The sequence below is a fragment of the Amblyomma mixtum genome, chromosome 6 (genome assembly GCF_055824585.1).
Source record: "Amblyomma mixtum isolate Tamu chromosome 6, ASM5582458v1, whole genome shotgun sequence".
NCBI lineage: Eukaryota > Metazoa > Arthropoda > Arachnida > Ixodida > Ixodidae > Amblyomma > Amblyomma mixtum.
In genome coordinates, this window is record NC_143017.1 from 76,830,520 (window position 1) to 76,853,300 (window position 22,781).

Consider the following 22,781-nt stretch of genomic DNA (forward strand, 5'->3'; position numbering starts at 1 on the left):
ACAACAAACTGAGCAACACATGACTGACATTCTGCAAACATAACCTACCACTAGTTAAAAAAAATTAAATCTGTGGACCCACTTGGTCCCTTTTTGTGACACACAACAGCTATGTGAACAAGCGGATCCCATACTGTGCATACATGCTCGACTTGAGTCAAGCAAATGCATTGTAAAATAAAATATTGATATTCACTGGGGCATGGTGCAGGTTCTTCCATTAGAAGCACCTATTCCAAAATGCCGAAGAGAAATATTCATAATATAGGTGCTCAGGTTAAGTCATGGATGAGGTTAACAGCCAGCATCCAAACAATATCTTCGTACTGAAATGTACCAGGATGCTTAATGTCTGTGACAACACTATTCTTTCAGTAGCCACATGTCCCGAGTCTACATTTAGGATAGTGACTAGTCTATGGGCAATGGTAACATAAAACAATACGCTCATTGGCACGCTGCTTGACAGGCATTGATTCCAGAACTACTGGTACCCAGTGAACTGTGGCTTCTACTAAATAAACCAATTACATCAAAAATAAACTTTATATCATTATTAAAGTAGCAAAGGAGAGGTACACAATCAATAAGTAACTTGGATTTTCATACACACACAACAAGTTCTTGAAAAATGCAGTATACTTAGCATGGTGTATTTATTCATAAAAAAATTAACCTTTAACGCACTACATCAGGGACAGATGAATCACTTACATTTTAATGATACTTTTCATGCCAGAAAAACTTCCTACAACCTGAGGAAACACATAATTTCAAAAACTACTGACTTGTACTAACTATGGCACAATCCCTTGCTAAACGAAAATCCCCACTAGAAGACAACATCCACTATATATATATTGCAGAACGCAGCAACGTATGTCTGTTACATCTTCAAAAATGGTGTACGAAGGTATATGTCCCAACTTCTCATGATAAGGTAACAAGTCATGTCTTCTGCTTCTGTTTGCTTTCTTAATTCTTTTTTTCACATAGCTTTTGATCTAGAATGACATTATTAATTATCGTACACGCATGTTGTAAGATAACTTGCCATTTTTGTTTTATGGGTTTGAGCTTGTACCAAATCACAATTTTTTGATATGTCATTTCTAAGCTGTATATTTCTATAATAACCCATCACTGCACAGTGGTGCTTCCAGTGCTACCCTTTTCAACTAAGCTACACTTTCAGACATGCATTTACATCATGTTGTGTTTATGTCGTACACTTTGCTGCCACTGCCTACAGAGTATAAATCACTGCTTATCAATTGATAAGCAATGACTTTGCTAATCCTCTGATAAGTGTCATAAGTGGTGAATGATCCGAAACTGGTAACGGGACATTTCCTCCTTGAACATCTCAGCAGCCGAGTCATGGAATGAGTATTACTCAACATTTTCCGGTGATGTTGGAGGTGCTGTCTATAGAAGCTGCAAAACGTCTCACGCATGATAGCTCAACATCTCGTGGACCTTCTGCTAAATTTCTCCAGTGCCTTTGAGAAATTTAGCAGGAGAAGGTCCCCGAGATGTTGAGCTATCATGCACGAGACGTTTTGCAGCTTCTATAGACGGCACCTCCAACATCACCAGAAAGTGTTGAGTAATACTCATTCCATGACTGCTTTGCACTCAAAACTACATAGCATGGACAAAGCATTTTTGCTCAGCAAGACTGGAGTGCCACTGGGATCAATGACTGCATTACCAGAGCAAGTAAAACACATGCAAAGAAATTAATGAAGCAGTCCAACCTTATGAACGTTGGGGCAATTCGCAGAATGACTGAACACTTCTCATCTTTAGGATGTCCATCATAGAACATGTCACGTGACACAGTTGTAGAGGATGTGACACATGTTCCTGCTCTAGTAGTAGGAATGCCGAGGTAATGCATGGCCTAGAACAGAGAGAAAATTAGCAGAAGAGCAAACTTGCAACCGCTGATGTGAAAACGGAATCCCAGTTCTATGTATACCCGACTGGATCAGTTTAATTTCACTGGCATATAGGCTCTTGGTGTCATACCAATTATAAATTATCTAATCTTGTTTTCCTACTCTTCGCACAGACATCTTATGCAATGCTCTAGATTGTCAGTGTGGTCATGCGATGATAAGAACCTCTAAGAATGACCTAAGTGATCGAGCTTGAATTTAAACAAGATGCCTAGAGCTTTGTTTCCTACCACAAGATCTGCACAAAAATTAAGAAAATCCACATAATATTTGCTGAAAAACTGCATATATAAAAAAAATGTCTATCAAATGCCAATAATTATAACTTGCCTCACTGCACAAAAATTCCCGAAGTGATGACCGCAGAACCTTCCGTCCATCTGCAGACCTAGAGTATGGTGTCAACCCAGCACCCTTCAGCTGAATTTCCCACCGTTCACCCTTGCGGTTGATGACCTCTCCCAGGTACCTTCATGACGAAGGGAAAAAAATGTTTTTTGCGTATAAAAGACAATATCGCTAAAATCAGAACACTAACAGATTGACGTGCGTCACAGCACATTTTAACTGCGCAGACTTCCTTCAGTTCTCTCGGGCATCCCAGGCACTGTTTCGGGTCCCAAGGTTGTCATGCTTGAGTAACAGCTAGGTTGCGACATTGCCATGCACACATCCACAATTAATGACTTTCACAAATACTTTAGCCTTAGCTCTCTTTTTTCTTCACATCCCATGTTCCTTGCTCACTTTGCAGGTAACCAACCGGAACACATCCTCTGGCTCCAGGAACTTCCCGTTTTCTTTACAGCTCTCTCCCATGCAAATGATTTCTATAAATAACCACTCATTCTGCATGCATTCATGAAGCAAAGAAAATCTACCAACCGATATATATCATTAATTTTGGCTGTGTAAAGAAATGGCTCCTTTCGGCTCAACTGCAGAAGCAATCACCAGCACTGCAGAGTTGCATCTTGTGCAAACATTAAATGCCAGTTACCTGTACCTGCAAAAGCTAAACCCTTTAAGTTTGATATGATTCTACAATATTTTTCCATGCTGCACAATATGTGGAAGAATAGCATGATGGAAAAGGTGGAATGACTTTGTTGTTGTTGCGTTGTGTTTTATGACACATAAGCAACTAAGGCTACCATACGCCAAGCACAAGGAAAGACTGTTTGAAATGCGACACATTGGCTCATCACAAAACAAAACACATGTTAGGTCTGCTATGCAATCTAGGATGTTTCCACTCTGCCATCGCACAGTTTTGAACACAGGAGCTAAACATATGAAGTCTAGCATTTAAACGCATGTAACAGCTTACGGCGAAGAAAAATGAATGAACGCAAACACACATTGCGGCGCCGTCGCCAAGCTGGCCAGCGAAGTAGCCGAACTGATGGCCACAGTAGCAGTGTGCAGCTGTTTCCGAGCCTGGAAGAAGCTTATTGCCCGAGAAATACTCCGCTGCTTCCGGCCTTTCAAGCTCAGAGGGCGGAAGGTCCAGCAGCTTCATCGCATCTTCGGAGAACACAACCAGTTCTGGGGATTCGAGCGGAGTCGGCGAGACGCGGGAGAACACGGCACCGTTCACAGTGCGCACATAGTTGCGCTCCTCCTTGTCTATGGGCAGCCTCCTCAGAGCCAAGTTATCGAACTTAAGCGTTTCGAATGTGGACATCGTTGAGCACAGAGTGAAGGCTATCTGCGATGAAAAACGTATCAGCGACGGAATGGCACCTGCGCGAAGCGCTACTCCAATCATAAATCCGAAAGTGCACAGTGCACATGCCACATCTTTGTAACGATGCAATCAGCAAGCACGATGATGTGCACGTCTGAAGGTCACAGCTGCTAAGTTTTGTCCGAAGCGCTAACGGGCGCCTTAGTGAATGAATCGCAGATGAGCCCACAAGGCCACAGTGCACAAAAGACTTGCGATCAGGAAGTGGTGATAAGCGCAGTCCAAGCAAGCGCCGTCATCCAACGATGAACGTAATGTTCGAACCACAAAAACTTGGTGATACTGATATAGTAATGTTTTTGGTAGTTCGCGCTACCTAAACGTAACCAGCCGGTAAGCTGTCAAGCCAAATTTCACCAGAAAACATGGAGACAATTCAACTTGCGATATGGAAACAAGAACCCATGCAAGTACCGCTCACAGCGACATGTGCGTCGCAGCTGCCCCTACAAGCTTAAAAACATTACCAATTATGCAAGCTACGCAAAAAAAATTACAGCTTAATAAATTTTTAATTCTTGAAAGAAAATTAAAGAAAGAATATTATTTTGTTTATCTTGTACCTTTACTTATGTTAAGAGATAAACTCTTCACTAGCGCCGCTAACGCTATTAGTATTGTGAAAAACCAACGCATCACATATTCTATTCACCTCATGGGCGGTCCCATGCAGCAACATTGAAAAGGTTGTGCATGTAAACACAACTTTCGTTGCATCCATATCGCTGACGTTGTGAAGTGAGCATACGGTTTCTAACTTGAGCTGTGCGTTGGAGTGAACATGCAGATAAGGCTGTGATTAACAGTGTTCTACTTCTTCGCTAAAGAAACTGATCGAACATGAGTGCTGTGGTGCCTACTCCCGGCGAGTCGATTGACGGTGACGACCGGTGGTTGTCACTGGTAAGTCACTTGGGTTATATGCTTGGTTGCTTCATTTTAGTCATTCGGACTTGCTAACGAATAACCGCTTTGTACGAAAATTTTCGCTGTTCACAGTTATTTCATGTTGGAATCTTTGTCGAACAGGGCTGTAACTTTGTTGCCTCAAAAGAACGTGTCGTGGTCGTGGCCCGAGTTTTGCAGTAATTGGTCCGTTAATTCTTAAGTGCCGAAGTTCCGTGTCTAATCATTTCTTTTCTTCACAGCACAAAGTGTTCTTAGCAGAAGGAACGGAAAAGGAGCCGGATGTTGTTTTTCTTGGGGACTACACCGTAGCTTTTCTTCAGCAGTCTGAGGTAAGCTTTCTGTGCTGTTAGCTTCTTTATAGGCACCCTGCGCATCTAACTCCCGCGCGACGCGCGCGCCACTGGCGGCGGCGCGCGCGTCCCTGTCAGGAAGGCGGGGGCAGTCTGACAGCTCGCGCTGTGCTGCGCGCGCCGTCGCGAAGCAGTTGTGCGCCTCCTTTCCGAGCACAAAATGACTAATAACAACAGCAGGACACATTGCTGTGTAGTAGGATGCAGTAATACGTATCTGAATTCGCCTGGGACAAGGTTTTATGGATTCCCGACGCGACACTGGGAGACGGAACGGCGTGAGCGCTGGATTCGGCTTATTCGTCGCCAAAAGTAAGTTTGAACTCCTTTTCTTGTTCTCATACCATGCTGTAGACACAGGCACTCATTGCAGTTTTACAGTACTGGAAAAATCAAGTTTTTTGGCACTGTCTTGATGCACTTTCGTGAACTTATATGACGATAGATAAAAAGCGCCGCAGCATCGTTCCTTGCAAACGTGTAGCGGAGTATCATGTATATTTGTTGTTATTTTGAACTATGCAGCGAAGATGGTACGGATTGGATGCCTTCGAGGAAATCAAAAATATGCAGCAGGCATTTTGTAAGCAATACTAAATCGAATGAAGAAGGGCACCCATCCTACGACCCAAGCATCTTTCCATCAGCGTACAAAAAAGCAAGCACAAGTGGTTCGTCCAGGCGTTATGACAGGTATGCTGACAAATGTATCAACTTCGGGTTCATTAATGTGTACTTGTGTTTTCGGGGCTAGATATTTTCTCCAAGAACGCGTAATTGGCCTGAAAAACGACAGCAGGCAGACGGGTGCATGCAGGTGCGCTTGTAAAAATGTGTTCGCCACAATCTCGAACGTCTACATTCCTGTCGTCTTGCTGCACATCTCTTAGACCATTTTAAATGTACTACGCTGCTGTATTTATTCCCCGTTCAGAGCGGCGTGTCACAATACTTTTTTTTTTGCTCCGCCTGGTCGAGAGCTTAGTTGTTTTAATACATTGTGCTGGCGGCGGTGAGCGAAACGTCTGTTCGTTTGACGACTGACCTTGATTTCTTTTCTTTTTGCACTTCCGCTTAGTTTTGTTGCATAATATTTGCAGGCGAAAGGAAAGAGAGAGCAGAAAGCATGATCAGCAGATCGACGATGATCCTCGCCCACTGAATGCAGTTTCACCTGACGCCAACTCTCCACCGAGTGGCGGTGACGAAACTGCGTCACAAAAGAAGTTTGCCGATGTACGTAGGTTTTCCTTCAAAGCAGCATTGAGCGTTTGCAAAACTGTGAGAGGTAGCTTATTTGCGTAGCGAAAAACCACTTCACCATTGCAGCCAAGCCGGTTCCCGGGACAGAAAATAGGGTGCAGTGCTGTAGACACACATAATTCCTGCACATTTCTGCAATTTGTTGCTTTCGCGATAAAGGTAGTTAAGTGCAGCTCTACCAAGCCATTCCTTAGCAGGTACAACTGACTCTCCCCGCGCTGCAATCGCGTAGGAAGGGTGCGCCAAGGCAATTCATGTCATTGCATACACAGCGTATGGCTTGGACAGATGTCTTAGCGCTGCACCCAACTTCTCTTCCTGGGATAGGCAGCGTCATCATGGTAGAGTTTGTGCTACGAAGGGAAGTTGACTCACGGAATGTTGAAAAGGATCAGTATGCAAGCAATCCGGAAAATGTTAACAGCAGCCGCTGACCTGCTACTTTTTTTTTGTATTTCGTGCATTGCAGGCATGCACGATGACCGACATGGAGCCCGAATGCCTTTCCGGGGAATTTACGTTCATCTCGACAACATCAAATTGCAACGCAAGTTGCTATGTGCACCACAGGACTTCCACCACCGCTGAACGCGGAACCTTATGTGATTCAGCTCAATTGTGCGACAAAAACGTGGGCCCTGTGCAGAAACAGCCGTACTTTGGAGGTTTTAGGGCACTCCATGGTAATGAGGCTGCACTGCAATCCTTCACTGCGGTGTCATTTCAGCTTTTTTCGTTGCTCCTAAGTGTTCTTCCGCCAGGAACGCAAAGGTTAAGGGAGCTTTCCGTTGAGGACAAGCTTCTTTTGTTTTTGATGAAGCTGAAACATGGCTTGCCGTTTTCGTTTCTCGCTTCACTGTTTTGCGTGCACAGCACAACGGCGTCCAGGGTATTCAAGTCTGTTCTTGTGAACATAAAAGTAGCAACGAAAGACTGGATCTATTGGCCGTCACGACTAGCAGTGCAGCGCACAATGCCGCCGAGCTTCAAAAGGCACTACGATACGTGCAGGGCTATTATAGATTGTACTGAAATAGAAACCGAAATGCCGCCAGATGTGGAGACACGCAACCTGTGGTTTTCCCACTACAAGGGCAGGTACACCCTGAAGTATTTAATCTGCATCGCACCGAATGGTGCAATAACTTTCGTATCAGAAGGGTACGGCGGAAGGACTTCGGACGCGACCATCACAGTGGACGGCAAGCTGTTATCCCTTCTAGAGCCTGGCGATGTCATTCTAGCGGACAAAGGCTTTCCGGGAATTCGCACTGACGTTGGGGTGCAACAGGCGACACTTGTGATGCCACCATTTGCGACGAGTGCCCAGTTTACGGAGTCAGAAGTCGATGCGACGTATGAGACAGCGTCTGTCCGCATTCATGTGGAAAGAGTTATCCAAAGGCTGAAAACGTTCAATATACTGTCCCAAAGAATTCCTCATGAACTGACTGGGTATGTCGATGATATTGTTCATGTGGTCGCTGTGATAACAAATCTAAAGCCAGGAATTTTTGCAAGGAACGAATGCAATGCCTCATAAGACACTCTGTTTATTACACTTCTCGGTATGTACATATTGCACAGCTCTGCTTTTGACTCTTTGGTAAATAAAAAAATCATGAAAAAACTGAGTATATTTCATGAAAGGATTACTGCACCATTACGTGTTGTAGTATTCTTTCAAGCATGTCAGGTACTTTGCGAAGTAAAACTCCCGGAGCACCGGAATCGCTTCGGCGAGGTATTCTTCATCCCGGGAAATTTTAATCGTCAGGGAATCAGCTTCCGTGTAGACGTAAAACCAGCACTGTTGAAGCTCCAGGACGTACAGGGAGATCTGTATTTGAGCGTAGTAAGTGTGCTTTTTTCGCAGCTCCAGAGCATCGTTCTTTTGCAAATATGGCAAAAGTGGATCTGTTGTCAGCGTCTGACCTCTGCGACTGAAGGGGCACTTTATCTCCAAAAGCACAGCCTCTTTCTCGTGCGTCCTGCATTTCAGAACAGAATAATCGAATGCAGCAATGGAAGTTATTGATGTTCTGGCAAAATAGCAAAAAGGTGATATCTTGTACAAAAATTATTATATATGCTTACGGAAAGATTCCGTCCGGAGAGCACGCTAACCACGACTCCTTGCGTGAAACAACCAGGCCGAACAATGAAACTTCAACGCCGTGTTCATTCTCAAATGCTCGGCGGGCTTTGGGCTCCATCGCGATGCCGTATCGCACGGCTGGCCCTCCGAAGTCTTGCTCGAAAATGAGGGACCTCGCTCTTTTGTCAATATTTTCTGCCCGACAGCAAAGTACTCTGTAGGCCTGAAAAGAAAGCAAATAGCGCACTTCATAAATTTTGCAGGGTTCATTAAATGTAGACGTTCCAATTGTCTGGCTTGAAACAGCAAAAGAAAATTAGAGCTTAGAATTAGAGCCAAAACGATATTTCTGCGCCAAGGGCAAGTTTACTCACATTATCACAATTTTGTTTGCTCACAGCGAACTGCTATTTCCAACCTTTTACTCTGGTATGCGAAAGTTCTTGTATTTCGTAGTGAGTCCTCCGAATCCCCTTTTTTTTTGGTGTTTTTTTTTTTTTTTTCACCATTGGTGGCCGGCGGGTTTTACTTGGAATTTGAGGCCCTCGGCGGAGCTCGTTCGGCTCCGCAGCTGCCATTCCAAGGACTGTGCCACTGCGGGGCCCACCCTTCGCGACGGCCAACACGCGCGCGCGGTTTCTGGTCTAACAATGATCAAACCCGTGCGGAAGGCGTTTGCTTGACTCTTGAATTACCTCCTAGACAGGTTTTTAACTCATGGCACATTCAACAGACGCCGAGGAATGCTAATGGATCTCTGGGAACCCTTCCCTCTTCTTGCACCTGCGATTTCCGGTCATTGACTTCGCAACTCGTCCGAGCTCACACCTGAGGAAGCCCAAATTTTGCGCAGCAAAGAATCGCTTACCTTTGTTCCGGTTATGCGCGGAATCCTAGCTCGCTTCCACTGCGCCTTGTCGTCCAGCGTCTTTTTGGACAGTGAAGGCACGTTTTCAGGGGCAAGAGCAACATGTTCCTCATAAATCTTTGCCTCCACATCTGAAAGACTGGGTGATAATTTAGTACAGTAATCACATATCCTAATGTCGAAGAATCAGGGCACTTGTCCTAACTGTGTAGAAATTAAACAAACCTTGCAGTGAAGTTCCGCTTTTTTAGTACAAGCTTTCCGCAAGAATTCTGCATGAAGTAGCTGGGGTACTCCTTTTCTGAACAATCCCAGTCAAAAAGTTTTACGTTGCCGGCAGGAGTTTCAGTGCGCACAGGCGCTTCACCACAGCTTTCATCCTCTTCTGCTTGTAAAAGCTCGTTTATTGGACATTTGATATCCCCAAAATATTGGCGCACATGTTGCAGCGATAACGACCTAGCAGTTGCTGAAAAAATGAAAAAAATATGAGTGGCAGATTACACAGCGGGTACATCATTTCAAGGGATAGTTTTAACAGGGAATTTCATATCGAAAACCGAAGGTGCTGCAAACGAGAATGTTATCAAGTCAGGTTTGCGCCGTTCGCTCAAAAACTGGAGTTTTCTAGTTACCTTCAATGTTATGCCGCTTGGCCGTCTTCGAAAGTTTAGGGTAAACCTTCTTACATGTAGGAACACCCCAGGCTTGCGGTTGGCTCGTTTTAGAGAGCGTTTCACACTGCTCCAAATACACGGCAACGGCAGCAGCGTGTTTGCATTTGCCTGCGACGCCTGCCTTGCAACTGCAGCTCGCGGCAACAAGCTGTCTACTTGAAGATAGCTACATAAAAGAAATAAAGAAGATCGCAGCGCTAACAGACATTAGATAGAAATATTTCTTACCGTTAATTTGATGGTTTTCGGTGGCGCAGTGATGCTCGTCTGCGCAATGCACCGGGCTGCAACTACGCTCCCGTCGCACGACACCACCTCTTTCACGTTGTGTACGTGTCCTGCTTCAAAAAGCTTCGTGCCTTTCTTGATGTTTGCTCCTCTAAAGAAATTTTCCGCATCGTGAATAGCGCGAAATCCCGCCTCTACAATAAGCGGCACGCCGCTAGCAGACGCCATCCCTTCGAAGACGCGAGGCGAGCCTTCCTGACAGGGACGAGGAACTGGCCGCGAGGGGCGCTGAACGCAGCGTCGACGGTGGCGGTGCCTGGCGGGTGCAGGGTGCCTATTAGCGAACATCGTTGCCAACTGCATGTTCACAGAACGAAGTTTCATATTCTTTCTTACTTTCAAGGTATGGGAAAACTTCTTTGCGCCTCTGCACTGCCTGAACTTTGGCATTCCAGAAGATAGAATTGAAAACGTACTCTGGAGAATTGAAAACGGAGAGTTGGACAGCGTCAAAGCGAAGGTTTGTAATTTGTTGTGATTTTACGCTTTGTGTAATAACGCAGTGTTTGTCAGGGTTATTCTGGGGTTGCACTGAATTCCACTCCTGCCAAGTGTAATTCTACCGTGTGCCGCTACAGCATGGTGCTCAAAAGGACAGAGAATTGGAGTAGTTTCATACCTCCATCATGTAACGTATGGTATGCTTTTATGCAAGCTTACTGTAAAACTGCTTCTTTAACGAATCGAAATATGAAAGTACTGTGCGCATCTTGCAGATTTCAAGTGTAGCCCCTCAAGTATGGAAGGGAACAACCAGTTCACACAAAAGGATGAATTTTTTGGTTATCTTCTAAAGTTGAAATGACTTTTGGATATTATATGCTGAGAGGAAAACTAGTTAGAAAGCAGGAAAAGTTATGTCTAGTTAGCAGGATAGTTATCAGGAAAGTTAGCAGGGTAGTTATGTCTTACATAACTATGGAGTAATCATTAATCAATGCTCAAGCTTTACTCCCTTCCTTATTGGAGGGACCTGTATGATCGCGATGACGATATTGCGGGTCATAGGAGCACAGAACAAAACAGCGTTCCTCACCACCTAACCCTAACGGTACGTGCCCACTCTCACCCCTCGCAGGCAGCTCTGTGCCCTCACTCCTATCTGACAAGTACCATGGTAGATAGGAACCGGCATTAGGTGCCGCTTTGATAGCTCGCGCACCGAGGCGCCCTGCAGTGAGCGTCTGCATCAGCCACTGTGATCGCTAAAGAAGACCTTGTGCCACCTTCTATGGAGCTTCTATGGGACGGCGAAGGGACGAGGGCATGTAGTCATGCATTTTGCAGTTTCTGCTTGCTCTTGCACTTCTTACAGGCATGACCCTTAAAGGGACACTGAGGAGAGCACTATTAATATTTTTTTTATAGTAAAATCAGATAGTTCGGCATGTCATGGCTTTGTTGCCACTTGGCCGGCAGCGAAAGATGCATTTATTTCTAAGAAATTTGGATTCGAAGTTGAAAAAGTTTTTCCCGCCGCTCTGATTCAAACTTGGGATTCGTCTATGACGACAGAGGACTAAGAGACGTGAAACATGACGTGCACATGACGCAACGCAGACTCCGTGATTTCTGGCTGCCAGCAGTGGGCCTAGCAGCAGCCGAAAAGAAAGCTACCACCGGCCGCACGTTGAAGGCATCTATCGGCTATTGCGGCCGTCGCTACAGTCGCTTCGATTACGTTTGCACTGGCGTTTTGCCAGCGTTACGATGGATCTCGTTCTCGAAGTCGTCAACGAAGTTCTCGCAAATAGACACCTTTAGCATACCGTGTACCTTGTTACCGCTAGCGGAATACCGGGAGCCCGCCTACCGCCGGAAAACAGGCGCTGATTTGTCCCGATGCTTCAGGAGCGCGCGTAGCAGCCGGGCACGTGGCGCCATCTGGCGACGTCAAGGAGATTTGCGCATGCATTGGCTGCGCCTCAGTGATGCATGGTTTCTCGGTTCCTGGTGTTGCTAGAACCATTCGTTCTAGCAACACTGTTTTGTTCTATGATCTCATCACGCTTGTACTTGCGAGTTTGGCCTGTGGCGGCGATACCTGTATTTTGGTTCTTGCTCTTTTCTACGTTACAAGAGCTTTGTTGTCAGTATGAGTGGCGTTTTTGTAATCAGGAGCTGGTATTCTGTCGATACAAGCCAACTTCAATTTCTCCTCTTTAATTTTCACTGCCTGTAGACTAAGTGGTAGCTAGACTCCGAATGGCAAGATAGTAAACTGCTCTTATTGCGAAACGGCTGGAATACCAAGCAAAATGAAGAAACAAAGAGAATGTGCGATTTATTTTATGCGCAAAAGAAGCAGCAAAAGTATCGCTTGACAACAGGTTCATCATTTGTGTTCGTGATATTGGCATTGACTTGACAGCATTCACTGGCTGCGAGTGCTTTCACGTAAACGGGAATTGCCTATACATGTCAAGGCCAAGCCCAAGCAAAAAAAGCAATATGCTGCACATCAACACAGCTAACACTCATGTCCCTCAAAATTGCATCAACAGCGATATTAGTTTGTAGGTGTCCTGGCATCAAATGGTACAGAGCTGTCACTACGTCACTGTCAGCAGTAACGAACGATGCATCGTGGCAGGTGTGCTTTGAAATCTTTGACAGTAATGACCGTAGTAGTTTTTAACCTGGGGCCTTCATTTTAGCCAGCCATTTCTGCTTGAAACTGTATAAGCATGTAACTTTGCTGTGGTGATGGCATGCGGTCTTCTTCAGCAATCAGTGGCTGGCGCAGACGCTCACCGTAGTACGCTTGTAGGTGTGCAAGCTGTCAAAGTGGCGCCTAATGCCGGTTCCTATCTATGCATGGCACGCGCAAGATAGAAGTATTGGTATAGAGCTGCTTGAGAGGGATGAGAGAGCTGGCGTATGCGGTTAAGTGATGTGGAACGCAGTTTTGCTACGTGCTTCCATGTCCCGCAATATTGTGATTGCAATACTACATAAAGGATGCTGGCTTGAATGGTTAAGCAGTGTATGTCTTGTTTCATTTATAAAAGTTCTCTGAAACGATGTTGACGAGCTTATTTATGGAGCAAGGCATCTGACCTTCTTGGTGTGCCTTTCTTAATGACTTGTTATGAATTGTTTATATTTTCAGGCTGCATTGTGGTTTATTTAAACTGTTCTTTTTTCTGCTGAATTTATGGGCTGAATTGGAAAAGTGCAAGAATTTTTCAGATGTCAGATAATGTCGCCTCCTTATTTATTATCTTGACTTGAACTGGAACACCTTATCTGCAAATTCTTTTCCACAGTAAATTTGTGATGCAGGACAATCTTCCGTGCTGAGATTTGTGTATTAAACTGCAAATTCTATTCCACAGTAAATGTGTGGTGCAGGACAATCTTCCGTGCTGAGATTTGTGTCTTAAAATACAAGAATAGTGTTACTTCTATATGTGGCAATAACATCGAAGCATTTCCTTCAGGTTGTAGTCCTCTCTGTGGGATGCAATGATAACACCAGTTCCCCTGAAGCTGTCGCGGAAGGAATTGTGACCTGTGCTGCAGCTATCAAATCCCACCTTCCTGAAGCACAGGTGGTTGTCCTGGTGAGTGTTATTTGAGCTCTTTTGCTAAATTCGCTTACATTGATTTTCCTGTTTTCAAAAATCTGACCTGCGCTTGAGAAAAAACTTCCTTTCCCAGATTTCACTACACGTCAAAACGCCTTAGCTGCTAGTGGCTTATTGAAACCTTCTTTGGCCTGCACTGCAAAAGCTATGCGTGGTTCACCGTAATGGCCCCCGTGACATCATGTGCCAGCCTCTAATGAGTGGGTGCATTCCAGCACACAGACAAGCATTACAATATTCTCTTAAGCATTGAACCAATGGGTTTGTGTGGCTAAAAGTGAAAATCATCTCATTCAAGCTGTCAAAACTCAAGATGTCCTTCGTGATTATTTTCATGTGGCTGAAATTTGTGCTCAGTAACTAATTTGCAAAAAAGAAGGGCTGTAACATCTTTTCAAAAAAAGAGTGTGAATGCTTTGTTTTGAGTGCTCTTAATAAAAGGAGCTTAATTATTAGTGCATACATCCTGGCAAAGGAGGTGCGAATCTATTTTTGCAATCTTTGCAAACTTGATTCTTCATTGTGCAATGACTGCTACTAGCTTGTGTTTCTGCTTTCGAGTCATTGAGTGACATGACACAGAATAATCATGTAGAGTTGACATGGGAAACTAGCGGTATCGGGAAGAGCATAGATACCATCAGGAGACAAAGAAAAGGCGCTTGTATATGCGCAAGGCATTAAATATCCATGGCTCTAGATACCTGAAGTGCACTATTGTGGTACATGTGTATGGGAATAGAAGTGTACGTGCCTCCAACTGTAAAAGGCACAGGCACCTATAGAGTTATCCTCATATCTAGACCCCCTGCAGCACCAAACCTACCTTTAGCATGGTGCTCTGTTTCTCACTGTGCATAATTCTTTGCCTGTGACAGTTTTTCAGTTTAATTGTTGTTAAAAGTTCGTGTTGAGTTTGCTGTTTGATTTCGAAATGATTGTATATGACTGGTACAGATTAAATCAGTGGCATCAGCAGCACCTGCATGTTTTCAAAGTAGTGTGGCTGGCAGCCAATCAGTGCGACAATCAACCTGTGGTAATTGAGCATCAACTTGCCCTTAGTTCTGTCTGGCAGGTATTCCTTTCTATTATGCCTCTCCATGCACGCTGTGATAGTTGACAGTGCTATTCCCAGGCTGGCACAGGTAGGAAGCTGAGAATATTTCATAAAGAAATATTAATGTGTTCACAGAGTGCAAGCTTGGCCAAGTTGGTTGGACATTATCGACGCAGCGCGAAACACGAGGACAAGACAAGCACGCTGCTGTCAGCGCTGTGTTTGTGTGCTTGTTTCATCCTCGTGTTTCGTGCTACATCAATAATTAATGTGATTTAATTTGCCAAATACAAAATTTTTTTAAAAATGACATAGCATGGTCATAACATACACAAAAATATATTTGATTATAAAATGTATGAGCTTTTTTTTTTTTTCATTTTATTGTCTTATGTACCTGAAAATTACACTGTTCTGGCTCGAAGTAATTTGTGGTGCAAGGACAAGTTTACTGCCTCACAGAACCTACATCTTAAAAATCACCCATGCTAATCAAGCATATTGGCACCATTTTTCATTGTCAACCAGTGTGCTATGGGTCCAGAAAGTTTCTTGCTCATCAAAGTCTGTCGTATTGAAAAAAAAATGATCAAATGCTGTTTTATCGAAATATTGAGTTTTTTGTACAAATTTGATTTAATTCATGTGTGCCCCCCTGGCCATGAGTACTATAGTGGAAGTTTCTTGTGTGCGAGCTGATTTAAACATGTCACTTTTTTGCTACTGCAAAACCTCATTGATACTTTCCCAGTTCAAATGCTTTAAACTGCCAGCATTAAGTATGGCCCATTTAGTTACGCTATTTTTCTTCTGGTTAATACGTCCCCTGGTAAAACATTTTTCTGGCTACTATATCTAAAATTTCGACAACACATATGCAAACATACAAATGGGTAGAACATGGGGCCACGCGACGTGAAGAGCTGGAATAGGGGATATTCAAAATTCCACAAGTGCGCTTTTTCACATATATATGTAGCCAAAGACAAGATGGCTGATTTCTCTAAGAAAACTGCGTGGGCTACAAGACAGGTGCTAAGGTTGTGGATAGAATGCAAGAGACGTATTTTGGAACAAAAACTAGTTTTTCTTGCTTTGTTTCAGCAGGAAACTCATGGTCAGCCATCTTGTCTTGGGCAATGTTGTTATGCGGGGAAGCGCACTTGTGGAATTTTAAATATCCCCTGGCAGTTACTCGCGACTGTGGCTTCTCTGCAGTGCCTGAGTGCAAAGAGGCAACGTAAAAAAAAATGTTGGTTGTTTTTGCGGGACACGACGTGAAAAGGACAAACGAAGCGGCTTCTTCGTGGTGGCTTTGGGCAAGTTGACAAAGCACCTTGAGAACTATAACGACATGCTTACATATGAGCGGGCTGGGTCTGGGAAACGCAGCATTAAAGACGTGAATGCTGCAACACTCAGTCACTGTGGCGGCTTTGCCATAATGCATAGGCGCTAGGGGGTGAAGCATTCGAAAACACCGAGGAAGTTTGGCTACTTTCGCCATTTTCATCGACGTACAAAATGCATTGCAAAGTTCCGTCTGCTCTTAAAACAACGCAAATGCACACAGATTTCTGTAACACTAGAGAAGAAGCCGTTCAGGCCTCTGATGAGAAATGTTAATCGACATCTTACTGTGGTGAAATTGTCAGTTAATGCCTATGTACCTCATTCAACAGTCGCAATTTTCAGAATGAGACAGTTTGAATGGTTCCCCCCTCCCTTATTTTTTAAACATGTCAGCGAGGTTTTACTGTACTTGCACATTAAAGCAGGATAAAATGTGAGTAGGTTCTAAAGATATGCCACCTTTTAGATTAGCTAGACTAGCCATGGCTGCCTTGAGTTGGGCAGGCTAGGTGAGCTGAAACAAGAATTTAAGGGAGAAACTGGATAGATAAGGAAGGAAATAAAAATCTGGAAACAGGAAATGTAGTTTTGATGGCACAAATGCAAGCAGTTTGGTGAAATGGTTGACAAAACTGGCATGTTATGAATCTAACACCATTAGGTGAAACATTCAGCAGCGTGCTTTTATGGCACAGGCAGAGAGGAGCACAGAATTTGCCCTGAAAATGTAATGTCCTAAAGCGAAAGGTCATTTGCCGACAACTTTCATGCTGCTAGACAGACTGCTTGATTTCGTACCCTTAAGGCCTGCAATATTTTTCTGCTGCTCCTCATCCACTGGAATGCACCCTTAGGTCTGTTCTCTTTTATTGTGTTGTGTGAATGAGTGCTATTTGGAGTACTATTTAGGGCTATTTGGACTTTTCACTGTCATTATTACTATGTAGAATGAGTGCACAAATGTCAAATTAAAGCTCTTACTCTTCCTTCTTTTCCCTAATCAAAGAGCCCTCGTGATGAGTTTTCGGTACTGAAATAAATTTGTTCTCCACCTCATTTTGGTAACAAGTGAGGAAGCGCGTGGACTGTGCCTATACGAAAAAAAAGCCAGCAGTTAAAGGCCAACTCCGGCATTTTTTTTTTTTAATGTGAATGCATTATATGTCCCATTAGCACAAAACCCGTCCGCTGCTGTCTACAGCACGAAGTTCAGATGATGCAGTACCCCGGTGTACAATGTCACAACACATGTAAGCAAACATGTATATTCATGAATGATGATAGTCATGACACATGACTCAGTCATTCTGCATCATATCATGACTCAGCACTTTACAAGTAATGCAAGGTATATAGAGTTTGAACAAAGTATGCGAAGTCATGACTCAACTACGACTCTTAGTCATTCTGCAATGTAGCATGACTCAGCACTTTACAAGTAGCATAGTTACGATGCATGACTCAGCACTTTACTTCTGCAACCTAGCATAACTCGGCACTTTACAAGTAAAGAAGTGTAAGGCATGTAGAGTTTGTACAAAGTATGTATAGTTATGACTTATAGGCATCTGCAACGTAGCATGACTCAGCACTTTAATACTTTTGCATTCCCACACGTAAGCTGTCTTAAGCGTTTCTGTCAAATTTTTTACCTCCACACATTTCACTGAAACTTTCACGATAGGTTCTCTGGAGTCTTCCGATCGTTTGTGTGAAACTTTGCAGTCAGTCAACATTTTGTTTCGGCACTAATTCATTTTAAATCTTCTCATTTCATGGCATCAATCAAGGCGGTTTCTGCAGGCAACCTTGCATGTCTGACATCTTGAGCTGCGCACCTTTCGATATTCCCTCTGCATTTGGTGACAGGAGAAATTTCTGGCTTGTTCTTGGTCATTTCAGACAAGTAATGATTGAAGCTGTTCTGTACAGTCGCCACTTTGGACAAATACCGAGGACACCTGTTCCGTTACTCGTCCGTGTTGCCGTTTTGCGCTCTCATGTCTTTTACGGACATGATAGGTTTTTCTACAATATGCATGTCGCCATACTTTGGTTAAAACCCAGTTTCGGTTTTGGTTTCCTGTTTAATTGTTTTCCTTGTTATTTTGAAAAAGTAGTAATTGGAAATAAAACACGGAGGTCCAAGAAATATAATCTGGTAGTCAACTCAGAATGTTTAAAAATCTTCCAGAATGGTCCTTTAATGAAGCCGAACAAAGCAAAGGGGTAAGTTGCATTTTTAGAGCGCTAGCACTAGAGCTTCCACTCAACCACTTAGCCGTTGTTTGTACGGTCCCCCTGCGACCTTGAAGAGCTGGGTGGAAGAACACATTGCATAACCGCTGCACCATTGTGCCAGGACAGGTATGAGGTCTTCCAGGGATCCATGAATGTAAAAAAAAAAAAAAGACCAATTCCACGTATAAGTGCAATAACTTATTGGTGCTATTGCATCGTGCCCTATGGCATAACTTCAGTTTTTAGTGCGCCAACACGAAGGCCTCCCACTCTGATTTCATCAATCTTTGTCTGACACCTGCTTAAGCTTGAAAAACCAAGCCTTGACCCGAAACCAAAAGCAAAGTGTTAGCGCACCGAATTTGCATTTGGCCTAACCATGCTTAATTGTCAGTCTTTTTTTTTGTGGTGGTGCTTATTGGCGGACGAAACTGCTTTATTTTATGCCGGCAGTAATTTTTCTAATTTTCTCCTGCAATTAAAACACTGCAGAAATAAAAAATTACTCTTGAAAGTTATGGTAACCTGACGAGGTGGCTCCCTGGCTGTGGCATTTGGCTGCTGACTCAAAGGTTGGTTTGGTTTATGGGGTTTAATGTCCCAAAGCGACTCAAGCTATGAGGGATGCCACAGTGAAGGGCTCCGGAAATTTCGACCACCTGTGGTTCTTAACGTGCACTGACATCGCACAGTACACGGGCCTACAGAATTTCGTCGCCATCGAAATTCGACTGCCGCGGCCAGGATCAAACCCGCGCCTTACGAGTCAGCAGCCGAGAGCCATAACCACTGAGCCACCGCGACATCCACGCGATTAAATCCCAGCCATGGCAACTCTATTTCGATGAGGGCGAAATGCAAGCACATCTTTGCTAGGTAATATCAATGTGCATTAAAGACCGGATGATTTTCAAGAATTTTGAGTTGATAGTTGCTTTCTTTTTCTTGGACCTCTCTCTTTCCCTTGGTTGCAATGAAATCTTTTTAATTTAATAAGAATTTATAAAACTGCAAAACATTGGACACCGAAACTGTGTTTCAATGAACATATGTTGTCATGTTAGATCTACAAATGACATCATAGACACTGTCTTGAAACCTCTCGTGTGAGCGTTCAGTGCCTGAACCGGCAACTAAAAGTGATAACCTCAATAATTATTACTCTGAAATGACCAAAAACATGCTCAGTTTTTTGCTTCACCAAACCTAGAACAAGTATTGACGGACATGCATATTGTGCCTTCATGCACACGATTGGTTTAGGTTTATTGGGGTTTAACGTCCCAAAGCAACTAATGCTATGAGGGATGCCGTAGTGAAGGCTCCGGAAATTTCGACCACCTGGGGTTCTTTAACGTGCACTGACATCGCACAGCACACGGGCCTCTAGAATTTCGCCCTCATAGAAATTCAGCCGCTACGGCCGGGATCGAAGCCGCGTCTTTCGGGTCAGCAGCCGAGCGCCATAACCTCATGCACACGAGGTCACCCTTAGAAATCGACGCAGTGGAGGCCATGAAACTGGAAATTGTAAAATTTATTTGCGTTGAAACGAAACCTCGCCTGGCTGTAAAATATGGCACAAAGAGGATTAGAAGACTGAAGAGAACCTACCGTAATAATTTCAGTGAAATGCATGGATGCAAAAAAAAATCCTGGAGTTGCCCTTCAAGAAACCTTAGGTCGTCAAAGTTAATCGGAGCCGTCCATGACCATTACAGCATGTCTCATAGCCCACTTGCAGCTTCAGGATGTCAAACCCAACACATCAAAAAGTTGAAATGACACACATAAGGTGATCAAGATGAAAGGCTCTAGCACATTGGCTGTCACCTGTGAAGCAGCGGAGGAGTGACTGCGAATCAGCAGGATCACGCGAGATCTGTTGGTGGGGTGGGGGAATGTGCAGAAGCTGATCACACGAGATCTGTTGGTGGGGTGGGGGAATGTGCAGAAGCTGATCACGCGAGATCTGTTGGTGGGGTGGGGGAATGTGCAGAAGCTGATCACACGAGATCTGTTGGTGGGGTGGGGGAATGTGCAGAAGCTGCTGCCCTGCGGCCAGCACCCCAACTCTCAGCGTGACCGGCGGCGCCACATAAACGAGCAGCTGTCCAAGGCACTCAAGGGCCAGGCCCAAGTCCAGCTGGTGGACCTGGACCCCGGGCTGGTGCGGCTGGATGGCACCATCAGCCACCACGACATGTTCGACTTCCTGCACCTGAGCCGGCAGGGCTACAAGTCCACCTTCGAACCGTTGGCCGACCTAGTGGCCCAGCTTCTCAGGGAGGCCTCGGGGGCTGGGGGCGACACCCCCATCACCGGACCATAGGGTGCAGTGCTGAGATAGACAAAAGGGGGGGGGGGAGTGACACTGGCAGCTTTAGGCAACACACACCTTCTGCACCTTTCCCCTTGTGGCTGCCCAACCTCGCTTGTTATGTTTTTTTTTTCTCTCTCTGCCTCTTTCTCTCCGCAGTGCACTGCCAGCTTGTGTCTTGTATGCATGATTCCACTTGATAGCATAGTTTATCGCAAGGCATATATGTGAGTGTGAGTTGCACCACAGTGGCTTGACCACTGCAACATGCTTGGTCAGAGCTGCTGTGGCACCATGCACAGGAAATGGCACTACTCGAGAGCCTGTCCAAAGACAGTGGAGGCTAGAGCTTATTATTGGGGGGATGCCTTGCTCCCGAGCATTTGGAGAACAGGTGCATTCCTTTACTGGTTCTTTTCAACTGTGTAATCTTGCTGTTTTGTGTCCACTTTAGATGCTAGAGGAGGGTGTGACCAGCTCTCGGCTTCCTCATATGAAATGGCTAAGGAAACGGGTGTCACTCTTCTCATATTTAGTGACCTAAAAGGTGCTTTATTCAATTTCTGGAGCATCTTAGTTTCATTTTAATTCGCCCTGCTTAAAAGTTCCAGCTGTTCTGATCACAGTGGGGTTCATCAGGTGTTGGCAATCAATTAAGGTTGGAATGGTAAGCCTTTGTGATTAAGTTTGCTCTCTTTGATCATACATTATTTCTTGTGAATTCTTATTCAGAGGACATATTGCGACATTTTTGCTAGTGGAGGCTCGCTCGCGTGACTCCAGAAGTTGGTGTGGCGTTCCCCGAATTCATTTGGTCATGTTTCTGTAGCAAAATTGCTCAGGAAGCTATTTGCAGCTTTTTGGTGATGCGAGCCTCTCTTGGACTTAGTTATGGAAACTGTCTTAAAAGCCGAGGACGTCGTTTGGGTTGAAGGTGAATGGGCAAGTGGTCTGTTATATTTATTTTCACTTTTGCTCATCTGCTCCAAGCAGTTATGACTGTTGCTTGCTTGCAAGTCCCACTCTAGATGAATAACACCCCTTGCTACAATGTGACAAGTGATATTTCTCATGATTTGAGCTGTGCGTTTGGAGCATTTCTTGTGGTAGCCTCTTAAGTTATTGTCAGAAGTAGTGATGTATCTTTCTTTTTTTTGTGTGTGCAATTTGAGGTTTGGAATTTATTTTAATAAGGGTGCTCTTCATTTTTTTCTGTTGGGTAGACTTGGGTTGTAAATAGGTGAGAAATTGTAGTTGCCTGAGGACATGCTTTTGCTTCTAGTGTACAATGCTTCACGCATGTAACCTGCTGGCTATTAATTGCTATTTGTTGTGTTGCAACTAAATTCTCCTGTGTTGTCCTCTTGTATTGTGCTGGTTTTGAAAGTGAGCTTGTGTGTCCCCACAGGTGAATGCAATTTTACTTTGTTTTAATGTGCACATGAGAATACATGGGTTACATTACTTTAGTGTATTATCTTAAGTATTTGTGCATTACATTTTGCGTCTCTGTGTATGCAAGCCTGGTTTTAGTGGCTTTTGAAGTTGCTGCATATGTATCAGTTATAAAGTGTGTTTTGTGCTGTATGTTTTGAATTGTGGATGGTCGTGATGCTGAATGTGAGCAGAACAAGTATTTTTGTCACTTTTCCGGGCCCCTTTGCACCTAGCAGTTCTGGGTTGTCAGTTTTTTTTGGTTTTACTGACATGGCACTTGCTGGGACAGCCAGGATTTGATGTTCATGCATTTTGGTTGGAAGCTGGTTTTTTTTCCTTGCGACCAATGTGACAGCAGTGCCTTCGCAGTCGTATTTGCAATGGACCGTAATAAACTTATCAAAACGCCTGCCAAGCAATGTTCTGTCGTCTTTATAATAATTTATGCATGTATTTGCGCGAAACCGATGAGCAGACGTAGTAGGTTTAGTCACGAAAATGCAAGGCGATCAATCGAAAAGCGAGAGAAGCAAAATCTCGCGGTGTTTTCTTCGGCCATTCTTTCATCAATTTTACGCGCTATGTGAATAAAAGAACGAAAGCCGTAATTTTT

The 22,781-nt window shown here is 44.2% G+C and overlaps 4 protein-coding genes across 8 annotated transcripts in view; 2 read left to right on the forward strand and 2 right to left on the reverse strand.

Annotated features, from left to right (window-relative positions):
• Nucleotides 1-22,781, reverse strand: part of LOC149339437 (protein adenylyltransferase SelO, mitochondrial-like) — a 44,697-nt gene that overhangs the window by 21,366 nt on the left and 550 nt on the right. For 4 of the 5 annotated variants that reach the window (XM_089548242.1, XM_089548241.1, XM_089548243.1 and 1 more), the window contains exons 1-3: nucleotides 3,326-4,019; nucleotides 2,295-2,433; nucleotides 1,761-1,906 (exon numbers count right to left, since the gene is read on the reverse strand). In XM_089548242.1, the coding sequence (XP_089404368.1) occupies nucleotides 1,761-1,906; nucleotides 2,295-2,433; nucleotides 3,326-3,735 (695 nt within the window). In that variant the 5' untranslated portion in view covers nucleotides 3,736-4,019. Of the gene's footprint in view, nucleotides 1-1,760; nucleotides 1,907-2,294; nucleotides 2,434-3,325; nucleotides 4,020-22,781 lie in introns of those variants that run through there. The other variant, XM_089548246.1, reaches the window with a different exon arrangement.
• Nucleotides 4,360-22,583, forward strand: Paf-AHalpha (Platelet-activating factor acetylhydrolase alpha). The gene is made up of 5 exons (XM_089548228.1): nucleotides 4,360-4,617; nucleotides 4,863-4,952; nucleotides 10,511-10,627; nucleotides 13,611-13,733; nucleotides 20,456-22,583. The coding sequence occupies exons 1-5, from the start codon at nucleotides 4,555-4,557 to the stop codon at nucleotides 20,741-20,743; spliced, it is 681 nt and encodes a 226-aa protein (XP_089404354.1). The 5' UTR covers nucleotides 4,360-4,554; the 3' UTR covers nucleotides 20,744-22,583.
• On the forward strand, nucleotides 5,134-7,779 carry LOC149339439 (uncharacterized). Its single transcript, XM_089548229.1, has 4 exons — nucleotides 5,134-5,285; nucleotides 5,499-5,666; nucleotides 6,074-6,209; nucleotides 6,706-7,779. The coding sequence occupies exons 1-4, from the start codon at nucleotides 5,134-5,136 to the stop codon at nucleotides 7,777-7,779; spliced, it is 1,530 nt and encodes a 509-aa protein (XP_089404355.1).
• LOC149339440 (uncharacterized) lies at nucleotides 7,900-10,439 on the reverse strand. The gene is made up of 4 exons (XM_089548227.1): nucleotides 9,428-10,439; nucleotides 9,203-9,341; nucleotides 8,334-8,557; nucleotides 7,900-8,227 (listed from the first exon to the last, which is right to left on the reverse strand). The coding sequence occupies exons 1-4, from the start codon at nucleotides 9,478-9,480 to the stop codon at nucleotides 7,900-7,902; spliced, it is 744 nt and encodes a 247-aa protein (XP_089404353.1). The 5' UTR covers nucleotides 9,481-10,439.